Below are 17,414 nucleotides of genomic sequence, written 5' to 3'. Positions count from 1 at the left end.
ATGCAAGGGATCAAAGAATAGTATACTTAGATTAGCCTTGTCCCTAGAGGATAGAAATGACAAGAACAGGGAAGGAAAGAAATCAAGGCAAGGAAGAGACTGACAGGAAATAACAGGGCAGGGAACAGGGGCCTCAGGAACATTGGTGGTGCAGAGGTATTTATCTAAATACCAACAACACTGTAAGTATGAGATTCAAACTAAAACAGCCAAATTTTAAAATGTGCCTATCAAGGAAGGTTAGGAGGTGTGAGGGAATCTGGGGATACTAGAGGAGGGACAGTGACACTGAGGGTGTGACTGGTGCTAGAACATTGTATTCCAAAAGCCCTACTAGGAGTAACTGTATATCATGCTGCCTCAATTAAAAAAAAAAAAAAAAAGAAAAAAAACAGAATTTAATTCCTTAAAGTCAATTCTATCCATGAAAGAGGAGTAACAAATCTAAAACAACATTCAAATGCTTTGAAGTCAACTGATTGTATTTTGTAAAAACTCAATTTCTTTTTGCCACTTTTTCCTATACCTTACCCTTGGGTAAATTTCCTCTCCCATTACAGTGCTTTCCACACTACCCCAAAATCATGCTAAAAATCATTCATCAAAAACACACAGTGCTGTTAATCAACTTTTCAAAAGGCCAGAAGTTACACCATGGGCAGCAAAACTCCTAAGAGAACAATCCAAAAATGCAGAATAGCAGTGAAAAATTGTAATACATGCACAGGCCCTAGGATATTGTACTGAGGATGAGGTACTGAGATCCACAGTACTATCACATTCCAAAAGGAATTCTATCTTATTATTAATAAAATCTTATTACTATTATTATATATTATTATTCAGGTATCTCTGTATAAGCACATTTATGCATGCATATGTATTCCTTTTAAGGACCAGAATTTAAAACCAGAATTTCTAGCTCTTAAAAACAAATACCTTTATAGCCTAACTGGGAAATCCTAACACATTTATAGTAAAAATGACAGTAACGGGCCAGAGCGATAGAACAGCAGTTGGTCATTTGCCTTGCATGCAGCTGACCCAAATTTGATCCCAGCACCTATTGGTTCCCCGAGCCCTGCCAGGAGAAATCCCTGAGTGACGAGCCCGGAGTGCCTAAGCACTACTGTGACTCAAAACCCAAAAGTAAATAAAAATAGCAATTACACGTGAAAATAAGCCAAGTGATGACTCTAAATCTGAAATCTATGATAAACCATAGAGTATGCGTGCACTAAGTCGTTCCACTTAAACAAGTCAAGAAGAGGGGCTGGTGAGACAGTATAGTAGGCAAGGCACCTCCCTTCTTACTGTATAGTCAATCACCATCCCCAACACCAACATATGGCCCCTGACTATTGTCAAGAATGTCTCCTCAGCACCAAGCCAGTAGTAGCCACCAAACACTGCCAAGTATGGTCCCAAAGCCCTATCACTCTACCCTTAAAAATTGAGGAGGGGACCATGAGCTCACTGACAGAACTCCTACTGTGCAGGCATGAGGTTGCAAGTTCAATCACCAGCCCTACCATACCTGCTAAATCCAGTAGCACTTTTGGGGGGACAATGTACCACAATAAATTTGCAATCTCCAGTACACCACAATCACATGTGTAGTAAACACAACTAAAGTATGACTCCTAGAAACAACAACAACCAAAGCAAAACTGAGCACAAGTGTCAGATGAAAATACCAAACTCTTCAGGGCCAGAGCAACATCACAGCAGGTAGGGCATGTATTTGCCTTGCTTACTGCCAATCAGGATTCCATTCCCAGCACCTCATATCCCCTAAGCCCCATCAGAAGTGATCCCTGAGCAATGAACTAGGAATAAGCCCTGAGCATTACCGGCTATGGCCCCTACAAAAAGCAATTAATAAGAACAACTGTATGCATTAAATACTTTCACTGAAGACATTATAATCATGGTACCGCAAGTAAAACTCAAAATGAAAATGTTATTAAAATTTAAATTCTATATGTACAAAAGAAAAGCCTAAATACTTTCATTACTACTCCATTTTGGCATTTATTTTTTATTTTATTTTTATTTTTTTTTTGGTGGGGGGAGGAACGGGTTACACCTGGTGAAGCTCAGGGGTTACTACTAGCTCTGCACTCAGGAATTACTCCTGGTGGTGCTCAGTGCAGGTTGGCCTCGTGCAAGGCAAGTGCCCTGCCCACTGTACTATCTCTCCAGCAGAGGAATTTAAATTTTTTAATTACTCCCCCCTTCTTTGTTGTTCCAGTTACAAGGGTCACACATACTTGGCAGTGGTACTCACCAGGAGCCATACACTTGGCTGTGGTGCTCCTGGTCATTTGACTGTGGTGCACCAGAGATTTCAAATTTGGTTGCAGCATCAAGGTATCATACTCTGCATATTGGGTAGTACCAAAGACCATACAAACTACTTACTCTTCCAACTCTGGTTTAAGTGGCTTCGGTACAGGAATGTCAATAAGGCCTTTTAAGTGTTAACAATAATCTCCTGGTGACGTTTAGGGAATAAAGATTTTTGTTGCAGACACACAAGGGGAAAGTGAAAAAAAAATGCTAAGGCATATCTATTTGCTACACTTCCACCTTTGGAAGTTTTAATGCCTCACTAATACTGAGGGCCAAGTGCATACCTTGCATGCACAAAGAACCCTAGTAAATCCTAGCACTGCATGGTCCCCCAAGCACCACCACAAGATGTAGCCCTGGAACCACCCAGCCCTACCAGGCATGGTCCTGGTGGCTCCCAAGCACTACTGGGGCAGCCCTTGTGCCCCTGGTACTGCTAGACCCAAGCAGCACAGCATCACTGAGCCCATGCATTAAACCACCTGACCCATCAGCAGAGTATCACCAAAATAGCCCCCAAACCCATAATGACCACTTGGGAGACCCAAAAAGAAAGGGGGTGGGGAACACAACTAATACTGATTTTTACAAATTATTTCTGGTCAAAATTCAGAATTCAGTTTACATTTCCTCAAGGTCACAATTTAATCTGCTAATGTATAAATACAACTCTAACTCCATGAACTATTCTCATTAAAGAGTATCACTAGCATTTCATCTAATAAAAGGGAAGGGAACTCATGCAGAGGTCACATTTTGCTTATTTGCAGTGAGCATCTGATATTTAAAACCAATTTATTCCAAGCAAAGATGCAGCAACCACCTAGGAATTCCATGCTACTTACTGGGATTTCAGAAGCAGCAGACTGAGAAGAAGTCTATTGAATTACACAACAAATTATTTTTGTTACACAAAAAATTATTTTTAAGTTTTCATGTATTCAACTAGAATACTCATTTATAAATTAAGCATCAAAGAAGCATATCTGTGTGTTTATATATGTGTCTATACAAATATACATGTGTATGTATATATATAATGTATATATATATATACACACACATAATTTGAGAAAAGCACAAAATGAAAGCAATTTAAACCTTAAATCTAACAAGTAAACTCTACTACAGAGGTTCATTACCTTAGGAACTGGAAATAATACATCTATTGAATGTGTGTGGATTAAAGTAATGATGCTTATAGTATCTAAATCTAACACAGATTTTACTCAATGTGCTGTGAAATTAAAAGTGAATACATGACATCAGGTAGTTATTTAAAACCTGATGGTGAATCTCTTCCTGAAGTATTTACATGATGATTTAAAAGCAGGTAATATGATACAAACTGAGGCATACCTCGAAATATACTCATACATATAGGCTTTGAAATACATTTGATTAAGATATAACTGCAACAACCTTGAAAGTGGGTCTCTTGGGTTCGTGTATTTTATTGCAACACTTATCTGCTGTGGGAGGGACTAAGGGAAATGGAGGGGCAACATCACCAACTCTATGGTCTTCATCCAGGATCTTGTATAGGAAAAGCTACTGTTTCCTACAGTAACCACAGATTTTAGGAACTTCAGCACTGCGATATAATTAGTTTATTTATATAAAGAAACCCTAATCTCTTATAATCTGAAATGTCTATAAAGTCACTGCAATACTAATATACTTTCAACACAACCATTTTTCTGTGTAAAACCTTTATCTTTGGCTTTTTAGGTAACATGCAGGTTCTGTACCTTAGAGGGTTACAAAGCTGAGAAAACACTTTTAGGCAAAGAAATGGGTCAAAATTAAGAACAGGGATTAAGTTTTCATAAACACTATTATCTTAATAATAATGGGGAACCAATAATTATTATAACCTATTCAGTTATAACAATGACAACACAGGCATTTTCACATTGAAATAAGTTGTTTTAAAATAAATATTACACCCAAAGGTAAAAATGGTCTATATCCATTTAAACATTAAATGGGTTAAATCCAATTCACTTCTTATTTACTACCATGGTACCAGGAGATAGTCTAAATTCTGAGAATACAATTTAAAAACTTACAAAAGATCTAGTCAATGTTGCAATGGTAGCTTAATAAAACTATTAAGGGAAGGAACTGAGACAAAAGGGCTTCACAGAAGTTAATGGTTAGTTTTAATAGATAAGGAGAAAATCCCTAGGTACGAGGAAAAAAAACAAACAAAAAAACAGAAATGAGACCAAATGGCTGTACAATCGAAGAAGGGTGGATTTACTAATACCACTGGGAAAGGAGGGGAGAGAGGTAGAAAATCTGGCAGCTACCAAAGATTAACATTTTGCTTATTATTATGCTAAGTAATTTCATCTTAGAAGTAGAAAAGAAATGCTGAAGGGCACTGGTATGTATAACAAAATTCATGCTCTTTCCAATAGGATCTATTTCCAAACAGGCCTAAAAATAAGTCTCTGAAATACCTGTAAGCTCACAGACCAGTAAGCTCGGAAGCAGGTAAGTATAAGGGAAATACAGTGACCTTAACCTATATCACTTCACACTCAATTTAATTACAACTTCATTGGTTTTAATCATTTAAACACGAAGTTTAATTGAGAAGTTCTACTAAATTACTTCTACTTTCATAGCAGCTGATGAGGAATTTCTGGAATTTTTATAGGATGTTTATCAATATGGGGCCTTGTACCACAACCTCCCAATTAAAAAAGGGCTCTTCTGAACAATGATGTATAATATGAAAGCATAGCATGCCTCTTTCTTTGATGTATCTTAGTATATTACTTTACTGATAGAAGTAGTTATAGTCATAGTCCAAGTCTAATAATGCCTAGATGAAAAATTTAAATAATAATAAAGAAAATGTCAACCGCCTGAGTCTTTTGACAAAGGAAAGAACGTGACTAAGTTCTTCAGTAACTTTTGGACTACCAAGTAAAATCAACTTATGCAACAGATTTCAAAAAATTCCAACATGTATCACAAAATGTGAAATCTAAGGATAAAGAGAAAGTCGTGCTATTCATGGAGCCAACCCTGGTTCTCTCCTGGGAGCACTACAAGATCCATACAGCACTGCAAGGGAAAAGGCCCCAATAATCTCCAGTTATGGTCCAAACCTGAACCCTCCCAAAAATAACATGAAATGTGAAAGGCTAGCTATTTTACATAAGCACTTATGTCATTAATTCTATATGGAAGAACCAAAGTGCAAAAAAAAAGTCACAATAATAAGTGTAGAGGTATACATTTGGTGAAAGTACATAAACTTTTGAGGTTTTGTCATTTCAATAAAAATTATTAACAATGGCTATGCACTGAAGGAACCCACACTGAAGAGTACCCTCATAACTGAAAAAGGTAAATCTACCTTTGAGAATTAAAGCCTTCCTTTTCTTCAGTAATATAGCCCATTTTATTCAGTAATATAGTCCATTATGCAAACAAATATTGCACTTAATATCTATTCTTATATTAATGACATGCCATTAGAGTAACTTCATCCTATAATGAGTCTCCACAGAGTCAAAGAAAACTCCTGATTTTATATTAAGGTTCAGGAAATTATTTCAACTAAGGTAATCGGTAACTAGTAAAGATTGAGGAACAAAAGCCTATACAACCTTTGTACCCTTAAAGCTTAATAATACAGCATTACCAAGTGCAAATCAATGTTACTAAAAAATAGACATGTCCACTGACAACTGCATATAGCATTTCAAATCAAACATAAGAATTTCTGCCTAGCTAGTATTTCCTACTTGTTAAATTAAGTGAGAAAGGGGGCTGGAGTGGTAGCACAGCGGGTAGGGCGTTTGCCTTGCACGCGGCCGACCCGGGTTCGAATCCCAGCATCCCATATGGTCCCCTGAGCACCGCCAGGGGTAATTCCTGAGTGCATGAGCCAGGAATGACCCCTGTGCATTGCCGGGTGTGACCCAAAAAGCAAAAAACTTAATTAATTAATTAATTAAGAAAAGAAGAACGTACAATATTTTCACTAAACTCTGTATGACACCCCTCTATTCAAAAGCATTAACAAGTTTTTCAACTTTCATTCTCTTATTTTAGAAAGATAAAAGTTAGTAATTACTTACATTAACGAGAGACTCCTTGAACTTGATGTGAAGTCTATAATTAGAAAGGGCGATAATGGCATCCTCAGCTCGGCCCACATACTCTGTGCTTTCTCCATGAAGTTCAAGAAAAGGAACCTTAAAAATGGAAGAAGAAACCCTTTAGTGTTCTCAAGCAGTTAAGCAAAATCTTAACAGGTAAAAACATGTATAAGTGGGTAACAGACCTAAGAAGAAAGAATATATACATACGCCCATGATTCAAGATTCCTACTTACTCAAATTCTAGACTATTGAAGTATTTGACAAAAATACAATAATCTGAAACAGTGACTTCTCAGTATGTCAATCTTTTTCTAAAAGGAGAGAGTTTCTAAGTACTATATTGGTTTGGAATTCATTAACTCTGCTACACTGTTACTGTCTGTGTTGTCAAATACTTATTTTATACTCAAAATTGTCTTATAATTACCTGAAGATTATCATCCTCCCGGATCAGCTGCTTCCTGGGAAAAATCTGATTAGCCTGGATACATTCAAGGCTGTGTCGAGTCTCTTCATCCTGAAAAATAAACAAAAAAACAGAAACCAATGACTTCAAATAATTTGCAAAGTTCTAGTCATTTATAACTGATTTACCATGTTTAGAAGAATCAAAATGAGAGTCTAATGATCGAAGTGAATAAGCAGGAAAAAAAAATTGGGGGAATTGACCCAGTACTCAGGGTACTATGTATTACCAGAAATCAAATGTGGGCCTGCCACATGCAAAGCATGAACGAACACTAGCCCTGTGAGCAATCTCCCCAGTTCCAAGGAATACTGATTCCCCAAACTGCTTAGAAGCCAATTTATTAGGCCCCTCTCTAGTCAAGGAACATACAGATGGCCCCCATTTAATTAAGCAATAACTTAGTTAAGCAATAATGTTAGTGTATTACTTGCAAGAAAAACTTATAGTGGGATTTTTGTCTCTAATTTATCACATTAAATTATTATTTGTTAAAAAAAATTGAATTAGTTAAGAATAAAATGTTATAATAAATGGAATTTATTTCAAATTAAGTTTTGGGCTAGACACTGGTGGAGGGATGGGTACTCAATCACTGTATGACTGAAATGCAAGCACAAAAGTTTGTAAGTCTGTAACTACCTCACGGTGATTCACTGATAAAAAAATAAATAAAAATATATAGTTATTTTTTGTATAAAAAAAAAAGTTTAGGGCCAGAGAGCTAGGAAAGTGGTTAAGGAGCTTGCCTTGCACATGCTGACCCTGGTAAAGCTCCTGCAATCACATGGTCTCCCAAACACCATTGGAAACAACCACTAAACCCAGAGCCAAGAGCAGCCTGGGGCAGCACGAGCTGTTGACCTCACAACAAAAATATATTTGGGGCCAGAGCGATAGTACATTTGGTAGGGCACTAGCTGACCCAGGTTTGATCTCTAGCACTCCATATGATCCCTCAAGCCCCACCACGAGTGATCCCTGAGCACAGAGCTAAAAAGTCCTGAGCATCACCAGGTTTGGACCAAAAAAACAAAAAAAAACTTTATTTTTTAAACTGAATTTCTCAAACTGAAAACATGTGAACCATTATTCCTAGTTTACTCTGCATTATATTACAAAGCATTTATTCGTATCATGGCACTCTTAAAAGTAGTAGCAATAACATAACTAACATGTAAAATAAAAACTAATAGTGCAATAAATCAGTATTTGGAAAAATGTTTTGATTCATTTTGAAATAGCAAAGCAGAAAGATGTATCTTAAGTCCAACTATATATATGTAATATATAGACGCTAACTAGAAAGGAATACAGTAGTGGATTGTGGTGGTAGAATTGGAAATAAATATTGCTGGAAATGTGTTACAAATTGCCCCATAAAAAAAAAAAAAGAAGCATGGTTATACTGCTTTCCAACAACTACACACAAAAGCCTCAGAAGTAAACAAGGAGCTTGCAGGTCACCAGAGACCCCAGCAGCATTAGAACAGGGTCACTTTGTTATTAACTACATGGAATACAATAAAGAATAATCTCTTAAAACAAAATACACGCACCAATTTGTTGAACCACCTCAAAGGTCCCTGACCTTTTTTGAAAATACTGTTTTCATTCATTATGAATGAAAATATTTTTCATTCTTTAAAAACTCTGTGGGGTGGGGGCTGGAGTGATAGCACAGCGGGTAGGGCGTTTGCCTTGCACGCGGCCGACCCGGGTTCGGATCCCAGCATCGCACATGGTCCCCTGAGTACCGCCAGGGGTAATTCCTGAGTGCATGAGCCAGGAGTAACCCCTGTGCATTGCCGGGTGTGACCCAAAAAGCAAAAAAAATAAATAAATAAAAATAAAATAAAAACTCTGTGGGAAACCAAAATATAGGTTACATAAATAACAATTGAGATTCATTGGTGCTTGGATATAGGATACATCAGAAAGTTGTAATGCTGATGAACAAAAAAAACTAGCCCAGTTTTAAGAGATAAGCAGCTAACTTTCTACTTATTTTTTTTAATTTTGTAATTTATTTTTTGGTTTGGGGCCACTCCTGGAGATGCTTAGGGGTCACTCCTGGCTCTACACTTAGTACACTGACAGTGCTCGGGGGACCATATTTGGAATGCCTGTGATTGAACCTGGATGAGTCGGCTGCATGCAAGACAAATACCCTAACAGCTGTTCTATTGCTCTAACCCCTGTATTCCTTTTTTAATATCACGTTTCTGCACAAGTAGTTTTTCTGCTTTGTTTTATTCTAATTCTGTAAAGAATTTTCCATCCATGTCCCTAATGAAGCTTGAAATTAACGTGGCCTTTTCAATTCCTTCTTTCTGCACCAGCACAAAACAGTCTGGAAACTCCACAAGATAGAGCAGGACAATATTACAGAGGATCATTTATTTTTTTAAGCCTTCAAGCACATACTCTCTGGATTGACAGAAATATGGTTGGCTCACGGCTCCATTTTCCCTGCCTACACTGGACCCTAAATGATCCACAGGTCACTTAAATGTCCTCTTTTTGCCAAAAATGTAAATTCAAAGCTGTCTTAGCTTCATTTGGACAGTAATACTACCTAAAAGGAATTGAGGAAGATAGGTTAAGTGCTTCATCAGGAAAGGTAAATTTATAACTGTGAAGGGGGAACTAAGAGGAGAGTAAAAAAGGAGATGGAGAGAGAAATAAAAGATGGATCCAAGAATCATGCGTTTCAGTCTTGACTCCATTTACTATCTCTCTAAAAAGGAAATAATAACTAATACAGAAGTAAAGCCAATAAAAGTAAAAATACTATTATTATAAGTCAACAACAACAAAACAAGAAATTTCAGTAAAAGGTTGTGGGTTTGTTTTTTTTTTTTTTGGTCTTTTTGGGTCACATACGGCAATGCTCAGGGGTTACTCCTGACAGTGCTCAGGGGACCATGTGGGATGCCAGGGATCAAACCTGGGTCAACCACATGCAAGGCAAAAGCCTTCCCAACTGGACTATCACTCCAGCCCCAGCAATATTATTTCTTACAAAAATTAAAACGAGACTGTACTCACTAATGTTCATGTAATTGTCAGAATTAGAGTTCAAATCCAATTTTTTTTTTTCAAATAAAACTTGTACTTACCATGACAGGAAGCCCAGATCAGGAGGAGAGATCCCCGTCCCTTCTTCAGTGTCTAGCAAAATTTTTCTTTTATGCCTGGAAAGGGGGGGGAGGAGTGGGAGGTTAGTGACAAAATTGGCAATCATTTCCTTTCTATCTGGCTATATGCTTTTAGAAGGAAATAAATATACACGGGCTTGAAGAGTTGACATGAGTTAGCATTAAAAAAAAAGTGGGGCTGGAGCGATAGCAAAGTGGGTAGGGTGTTTGCCTTGCATGCAGCCGACCCGGGTTCGATTCCCAGCATCCCATATGATCCCCCGAGCATTGCCAGAGGTAATTCCTGAGTGCAGAGCCAGGAGTAACCTCTGTGCATTGCTGGGTATGACTCAAAAAGAAAAAAAAGAAAATATGAAAATATGACCCATCCATCTGTACTAGTCAAATTGAAATTCCAAATGTTTTTCTTTGTGAAAAAGACTCCTGGTCTTAATTCATTTTGGCAAAAAAAAGTAACAAAAGAGCTGGAAAAAGTACTATGTAAGGTGGCTTCCGCCTTGTATGCAGCTGACCCAGGTTCAATCCCCAGCACCACATATGGTCCCCCAAGCCCTCCAGAAGTGATCCCTAAGCACAAAGCCAGAAGACTGTCTTGAACACAAAAAATGGCCCAAAAAACAAAGATCAAAATTAAAAATAATAATTAAGACTTATGCTTCCAATAGTGATGGAAATACAAAAAAGTTTTAAGCCTTGGATGAAAATAATAGTAATAACAAAACCAACAGCAAATGCAAAAATAGTTTTCAGGGGCCAGAGCGATAGCACAGCGGGTAGGGCGTTTGCCTTGCACGCGGCCGACCCGGGTTCGATCCCCGGCATCCCATATGGTCCCCCAAGCACCGCCAGGAGTAATTCCTGAGTGCAAAGCCAGGAGTAACCCCTGAGCATCGCTGGGTGTGACCCAAAAAGCAAAAAAAAAAAAAAAAAACAAAAAAAAATAGTTTTCAATATTTTAAGATGTTTGTATGGTTATCCAACAATTCAAAATGGACGAGGGGCTAGGGAGATAGTACAGCAGGTAAGGCACTTCCCTGGAAAGTGACAGACCCAGATTCAATCCCTGGCACCAGACAGATTCCTGAAAGCACTACTAGGAGAGAGTCCTGAGTGTAAAGCCAAGAGTAACCCCTAAGTACCCAGGTGTGTCCCTCCCCACCATCCAAAAAAATGGATATATTGGTGGGAATCAAACTGGCTTAACGTGCAAAAGAGGGAAGAAAATACCTTACCGACCCTTTTAATAGTCTGTGCTCATTTGAAAAAGCACATAAAATATGCCAATGCTTTTAAAATAACAAGAGTCTACAACTTAAAAACTCAAAATACAGGCTACCATTTTCAGTAAGCTGTGTCTTTTTAAGTAGATAAGCTACACGACATGTCAGCATTTACCTGCTAAACTTCCCTGAATATAGTATACTTTAGGGCTTCTGTGACTTAATACCCAAAGGGAAAAATTAAAAGAGTCATGTGAAAGAATAAAGGACATCAAAGTAGCTGCAGGGCTCCAGAACACAGAGCCCTACATGGAGCTCTGCATCACTGCAGCAAAGGAATGGCATGAGGTCACAAACCTTTAACTCACCGTTTCTCAACTAGGGGCCACAGGTGCCTGTGGCCACAGGATATTGCAAGGGGGTCAACAGGTGAATAAGTAAATCTCGTAAATAAATATTTATATAAACATTAAATATTTATAAATATAAAGCATAATAAATTTAATGAATATAAATATATTTAATAAATAAATATCTCATTAATGGGAGACCACAAAACAAGACTATAAGGCTTACTGGGCAGGGGAGCCACAGCAAGTTATTTCATTTATTTTACATTTAATTCAGTAAATAAATATTTACTTAATACCTACTGTATTCCAAAAACTGTTCAAAATTTGGGAGAGAGAGCTGGGGACAGGGTGATATGATGCTAAATTTTATTACCTATCTTCTGCACCAGAAGCAAACAGATAATTAATGTGAAGTAGCTGGTGTTGCTAAACATATTGAGAGTGGGTGATGTGGGACAGTGCATGCACGAAGTCCTGAGTTCATTTCCTAGTTACCCTCCCACCCCAATATATATAAATCATGTTTTGGGGATAGGTAGAACAAAGATTTGTTCATTTAGATGAGGTGGCTTTTACCTGCGGGCAGGTGCATCAGCAGCCTGATGGTGCCTTCATGCTTCCTGATACCCAGAATTGCTGCTGTGCGTTTGGCCAGACCCCAACAACTTGGGAGCAAGTTTACCAAGAAATTAAACGGTCAAGTTAGGTATGTGGGAGCCACGCCCACAAACCATCTCTGGCTCAGCTATATAAGCTCATTAACTGGCCTTATTTCAGAGACCCACAAATAAATCTCGAAAGATATCAAAAGCCACAGTTTAATCTTGGGCCTGCACATGGCTAAACAGACCGGGGTAAATCTGAGTGGGGTAGGTCATCCTGGAGCCCATCAAGCAGAGTCCTTGGCAGCTGCTTGCTTCCACAATCCAAAATCGCCACCATACCTTTGGCCTCACTCTACCTCTCAGGACAGACCTCACCAAGATATAATCTGCTGAAAATTCAGGTATGCAGGTTTTGTGACTGTAATCTCCAGGCTTTCTCGGAGTTGGGATAAGGCTACATCCTCCCACTTCCCAATACTCCTGAAAGCACTGGCAGTCACATCCACACCCCAAAGCTGCTACCCAATTGAAAATCTACTCCAGCCTTACTGTCCTGATAAAAATACCGAATACCCTGAACAAACACCATGACCTCTTAGCACCTGTACTGCAAACCATAATGCATAAAAGGAAAAGGAGATCAAGAAGGAAAGTGGGGAATGGGGTGTTGGAGGATGGTGATAGGGAAAAGGAACATTGGTGGTGGGAAATGTACATTAGTGGAGGGATGGGTGCTGGATCACTGTGACTGAAACCCAATTATGAACAGCTTTGTAATGGTCTATCTCCAAGTCTATCAATTTAAAAAAAATTAAATAATAATTAAAAAAACAAAAAAAGTATAAAAATAAGCTGAAACATCTTGGGGGAAACTGACCACATACTAAATATATTACGATATTCAGGCAACTGTTAAATTTTTTATATAACTGACTATACTTATGGTTATAGAAGGGTTGGTGCTTATTTTAGGAGTTTACCTTTTTGATATACATCTGAAATATATAAAGAGATAGATCAAAGCATAGATAGAATATAAAGTTTCTATGAAACAGGAACAAGAATCCTAACTTGGAAGACCAGTAAGTGGCTATTTAGTAAACAAATTCCTCTATTTTAATACATTTGAGCAGTTTTAACACAGAAGAATTCCTTCTACCTCAAAACCCCAGTTATTTCAGAACTAACTTAAAGAGCCAAAGTCTGGTGATGAAGGTGTTATGATTTTATATATCAAAACAAACATTTCAGAGCCAGAGAGAGCACAGCGCAGAGGGCACTTGTCCTGCATTGCAGCCAACCTGGGCTTGCTCAATCCCAGGAATCCCACAGGGTCCCCTGAACCTCACCAGGACTGATTCCTGAATGAAGAGTCAGGAATATTCTGTGAGTACTGCCAGGTGTAGCCCAAAAGCCAAAAAAATTTTTTAAAAAAACAAACATGTAAACTACTATGACCTACATTACAGCACTTTAAAAATAAGGGCCACAGAGAAAGGTCTACAGGCTAAAGCACATGTTTTACATGCGAAAGGTCTGGAATCAACCCCAAGCACGTTTTCGTCAGCCCTCCCCAAGCACAACCAGAAGTGATCCCTTAGCACTGAGCCAGGAGCAACCCCTTAAGCACTGGCCCAAAGCCAGAAAAATTGCAAAATGAAATAAAAATTTTTAAAACTCAGGGTCTGGGGGCAGGAGCAATAGTACAATGGGTAGGGCTTTTGCTTTGCATGCAGCCAACCATGTTCAATCCCAGCATCCCATATGGTCCACCAAGCACTGCCCGGAACAACTCCTGAGTGCAGAGCCAGGAGCAACCCTGGAGTGTCGCTGGGTGTGACCACCCCCCCCAAAAAAAAAAAAAAAACATCAGGGTCTGAAGAGAGTCAGGTTCAGTTCCCATTACCCCATGTGGCTCCTCCGACCCCGTCAGGAGTAAGTCCTGAATTGAAAGGCATGAGTAAGCTTTGAGCACCACAGATGTGGCCCCCCTGCCTATTTTTTTTTTAGATAATCCAAGTTTTGACTCAGAAAACCAGTTCTGAGACTCATAAGTAAATCTTGAAAGTGATCAGCAAGCTTAAAGATGCCTCCAGACCCAACGCCAGACTGAGTCTCAAATCAGGAGCACTCCAGGCGGGGAGGGGGGATGTCCTAGCAGCCGAAAACCTCCATAACCCAAATGCCACCATGCTCACAGCCAGACTCCTCAGGCTCGGAGGAGCTTCATCTATGAATGAATCTGCTGAAAATCTCAGGAATGTGGGTTTTGTGAACAAAATCTCCAGGTTCTCACAGAGTCAGGAATGGGTGACCTCCCCCCACCTTTCCAGGAGCCTAGCAGTCATGCTCATGAACTGCCTCTGGCACCATATCAGCTCATTAACCGGTCATGATCCTGAGACTCATAAATAAATCTTGAAAGAGATCTGCAATCTGCAGTGATGCTTCTGGACCCCAAGTGGTACTTTGAATACCATATAGGGTGCCAGGAATTGAACCAGGCACCCTAAAAAACATTTATAAAAGTATAATGAAGTCAGGGGGCTGGAGTGATAGCACAGCGGGTAGGGCGTGTGCCTTGCACGCGGCCAACCCGGGTTCGAATCCCAGCATCCCATATGGTCCCCTGAGCACTGCCAGGAGTAATTCGTGAGTGCAGAGCCAGAGTAACCCCTGTGCATTGCCAGGTGTGACCCAAAAAGAAAAAAATAAACAAACAAACAAATAAATAAATAAATAAATAAAAGTATAATGAAGTCAGTTTATTAAAAATCTTGACTGTCTATAGAGCAAATGTGTCTGAAGGCAACTACAAGTTCTCATATACTATATACTAATCCATACTAATCTTTTTGAGCTTCTTCATATACAAAACTTGAATAGCTACATGAAAGAGACAAAGACTACATGAGACTTAAAGATATACAGTACACAGTTAGTGACATATAAGAATAAGCACTTTTTATTTCTTCTGTGGTGCTGGGTATCATGCCCACACCTCAAGACAAGCCATGCAGTACTACCAAGAAACCACAACCTGGCCAAATAAGTATGTTTTAAGTCATGATATTTCATTACAAATAATTTTGAATTTTCATTTCAAATCACTAATCTCTTTTTATTTACATATGTGGACACATACACTTTTTCCTAAACCATCTGAAAAAAAGGCTTTCAGACATCATGACTTTTTACCTATTAGTTCAGTTATATATTTCAGAAGAACAAAAATAATTTCTCATATAACCAACCACTGGTTTTCAAATTCAGGAATCAAGCAGTAGAAATGTCTAGCATGTGCAAAACCCTGAGTTTGCTCCTTAGCACCATATGTTCCATCTACCCTCCCACCCCCATCCAAACCCTATCCTAGTCACCCCAGCACTAACAACTGTCGTCATGGTGGCCTTGGGGCAAAACAGTGGTTTGCCTGGTAGCACATTAAATACTAACCAAGCCCAACCATCAAACTGGTAGATACCACCAGGCCAACCATCACTGGGAGTAGCTCCAGGACCCAGGGTATGATAGAGTAAAGGTTTAGTGGCTTAGAACAACTGTCTTGCAAGCATAATGTCATGAGTTCAAAGGGAGACAAGAGACTTTACAAAGATTATTATAAACCACTATTAAAAGAAATATACACAAGGACATGGAAATGCATCCCCTGTTCATGGGCTGGAAGGATGATTAACACTGTTAACATGATCAGCCTACCCAAAGCACTGTACAGATTAAATGTAGTCCTCATGAAAATTCCCATTGCACTTTTTTAAAAAGACATGGACCAAACACTATTAAAATGCATATGGAATACGGGGCCAGAGCAACAGTACAGCAGGTAGTGTGTTTGCCTTGCATGTGAGTAGAGCCAGGAGTAAGCCACGTGTGCCCCAAAACAACAATAAACAACAAAACCCCATCTTCTTTTATTTTTTATTTTTTTTAATGGAAAAACAACTTTTAATACTTAGTTTTCAGAATACAGAAACAGCTCAGAAATTGTGACACCAGCATATGCACATTTGAGGTAAAATTTGTATAAATCAGTAACTCACAGTAATGAGAAACACTGTTTTTAAAAAATGTATTCTACATTAACTAAGTTAAGAATTCCACATTGTTGAAAAATATGTTTCAGTTCAGTGCTATAGTACTTATGCAAATATATGTAAACTCTTTTACTAGATGAACTTGAAAAAATAGATTGCTTATAATTATGTATTAACACACGTACCAACAAAAACAGTGCAACAGGTGCAGAAAGCACACTAATCTAACTATTGCTATAGCTGTCTGGAGTAAACCATAATATCATCAGGCTTAAAAATCCCATCAAGGGTCAGGTTCATGGTTTTATTTGTCCTTTCACAGCCTCTACACAAGTAGTGGCTAATTCTGATCATCTATCCACACCTAATCTCTTTGTGGACAAATATCATCAGCTAACTATTATTTTGAAGTACCTGGTCACTATCATTACCTGATTAAGTAAAATATTATTATTAATCAAAGCTCATCAAAACTTTTAAAGATCTTGAAAAACAGTGGCAGGGAGGAGGACAGCCTTTTGGAAGAAGAAAACAGAAAACTCTTAGAAGACCAGGAAAGACTACAAATGGAGTTAAAGAAGACATCAGATGCCCTTTCTAAGGCTCAAACTGATGTGATAACAATGAAGGTGCAATCAGACAGACTTTCAAAAGAGTATGACCGACTCCTGAAAGAACATGTGGACCTTCGGAATCATTCAGGAAAAGGAAACAAAAAAAGCCTGTGAACTTTATGAAAGAAGACGACTGTGGTGCACCGTGTCAACATAATAAACATGTTACCATGTCAGCCTCTGGAAAATGTCCAATTCACTTTAAAACCCATCTTCTTTATCCCACCTCAAGGTTGCTTTGTCTATTTAAGGATTTCCATAGAAATACAAAAAAAATTAAAAAGAATCAAGTTTCAATTTACATGAACTTCATGCTATTAAGGACTTTTTCCCATTTCTGGAAAGGAGCCAAAGCCAAAGGAGAGAGTGGTGTTGCTCAAACCTGGCTGGAGCAGGAAGCATCAATGCTCAAGGGGTCCTGAGATAAAACTCAAGACCCCACACATATATTCTATCAC

General features: G+C 38.5%; 1 protein-coding gene across 6 annotated transcripts in view; it reads right to left on the bottom strand.

Annotated features, from left to right (window-relative positions):
* Positions 1–17,414, bottom strand: part of MTMR3 (myotubularin related protein 3) — a 129,365-nt gene that overhangs the window by 55,274 nt on the left and 56,677 nt on the right. For all 6 annotated transcript variants that reach the window (XM_055146838.1, XM_055146836.1, XM_055146837.1 and 3 more), the window contains 3 exons: positions 10,071–10,145; positions 6,910–6,999; positions 6,459–6,575 (listed from right to left, as the gene is read on the bottom strand). In XM_055146838.1, coding sequence (XP_055002813.1) covers positions 6,459–6,575; positions 6,910–6,999; positions 10,071–10,073 — 210 coding nt within the window. In that variant the 5' untranslated portion in view covers positions 10,074–10,145. The remainder of the gene's footprint in view (positions 1–6,458; positions 6,576–6,909; positions 7,000–10,070; positions 10,146–17,414) is intronic.

This window comes from Sorex araneus, chromosome 9 (genome assembly GCF_027595985.1).
Source record: "Sorex araneus isolate mSorAra2 chromosome 9, mSorAra2.pri, whole genome shotgun sequence".
NCBI lineage: Eukaryota > Metazoa > Chordata > Mammalia > Eulipotyphla > Soricidae > Sorex > Sorex araneus.
Note: the sequence above shows the minus strand (reverse complement) of the source record. Positions and strands in the feature narration are given on the sequence as shown.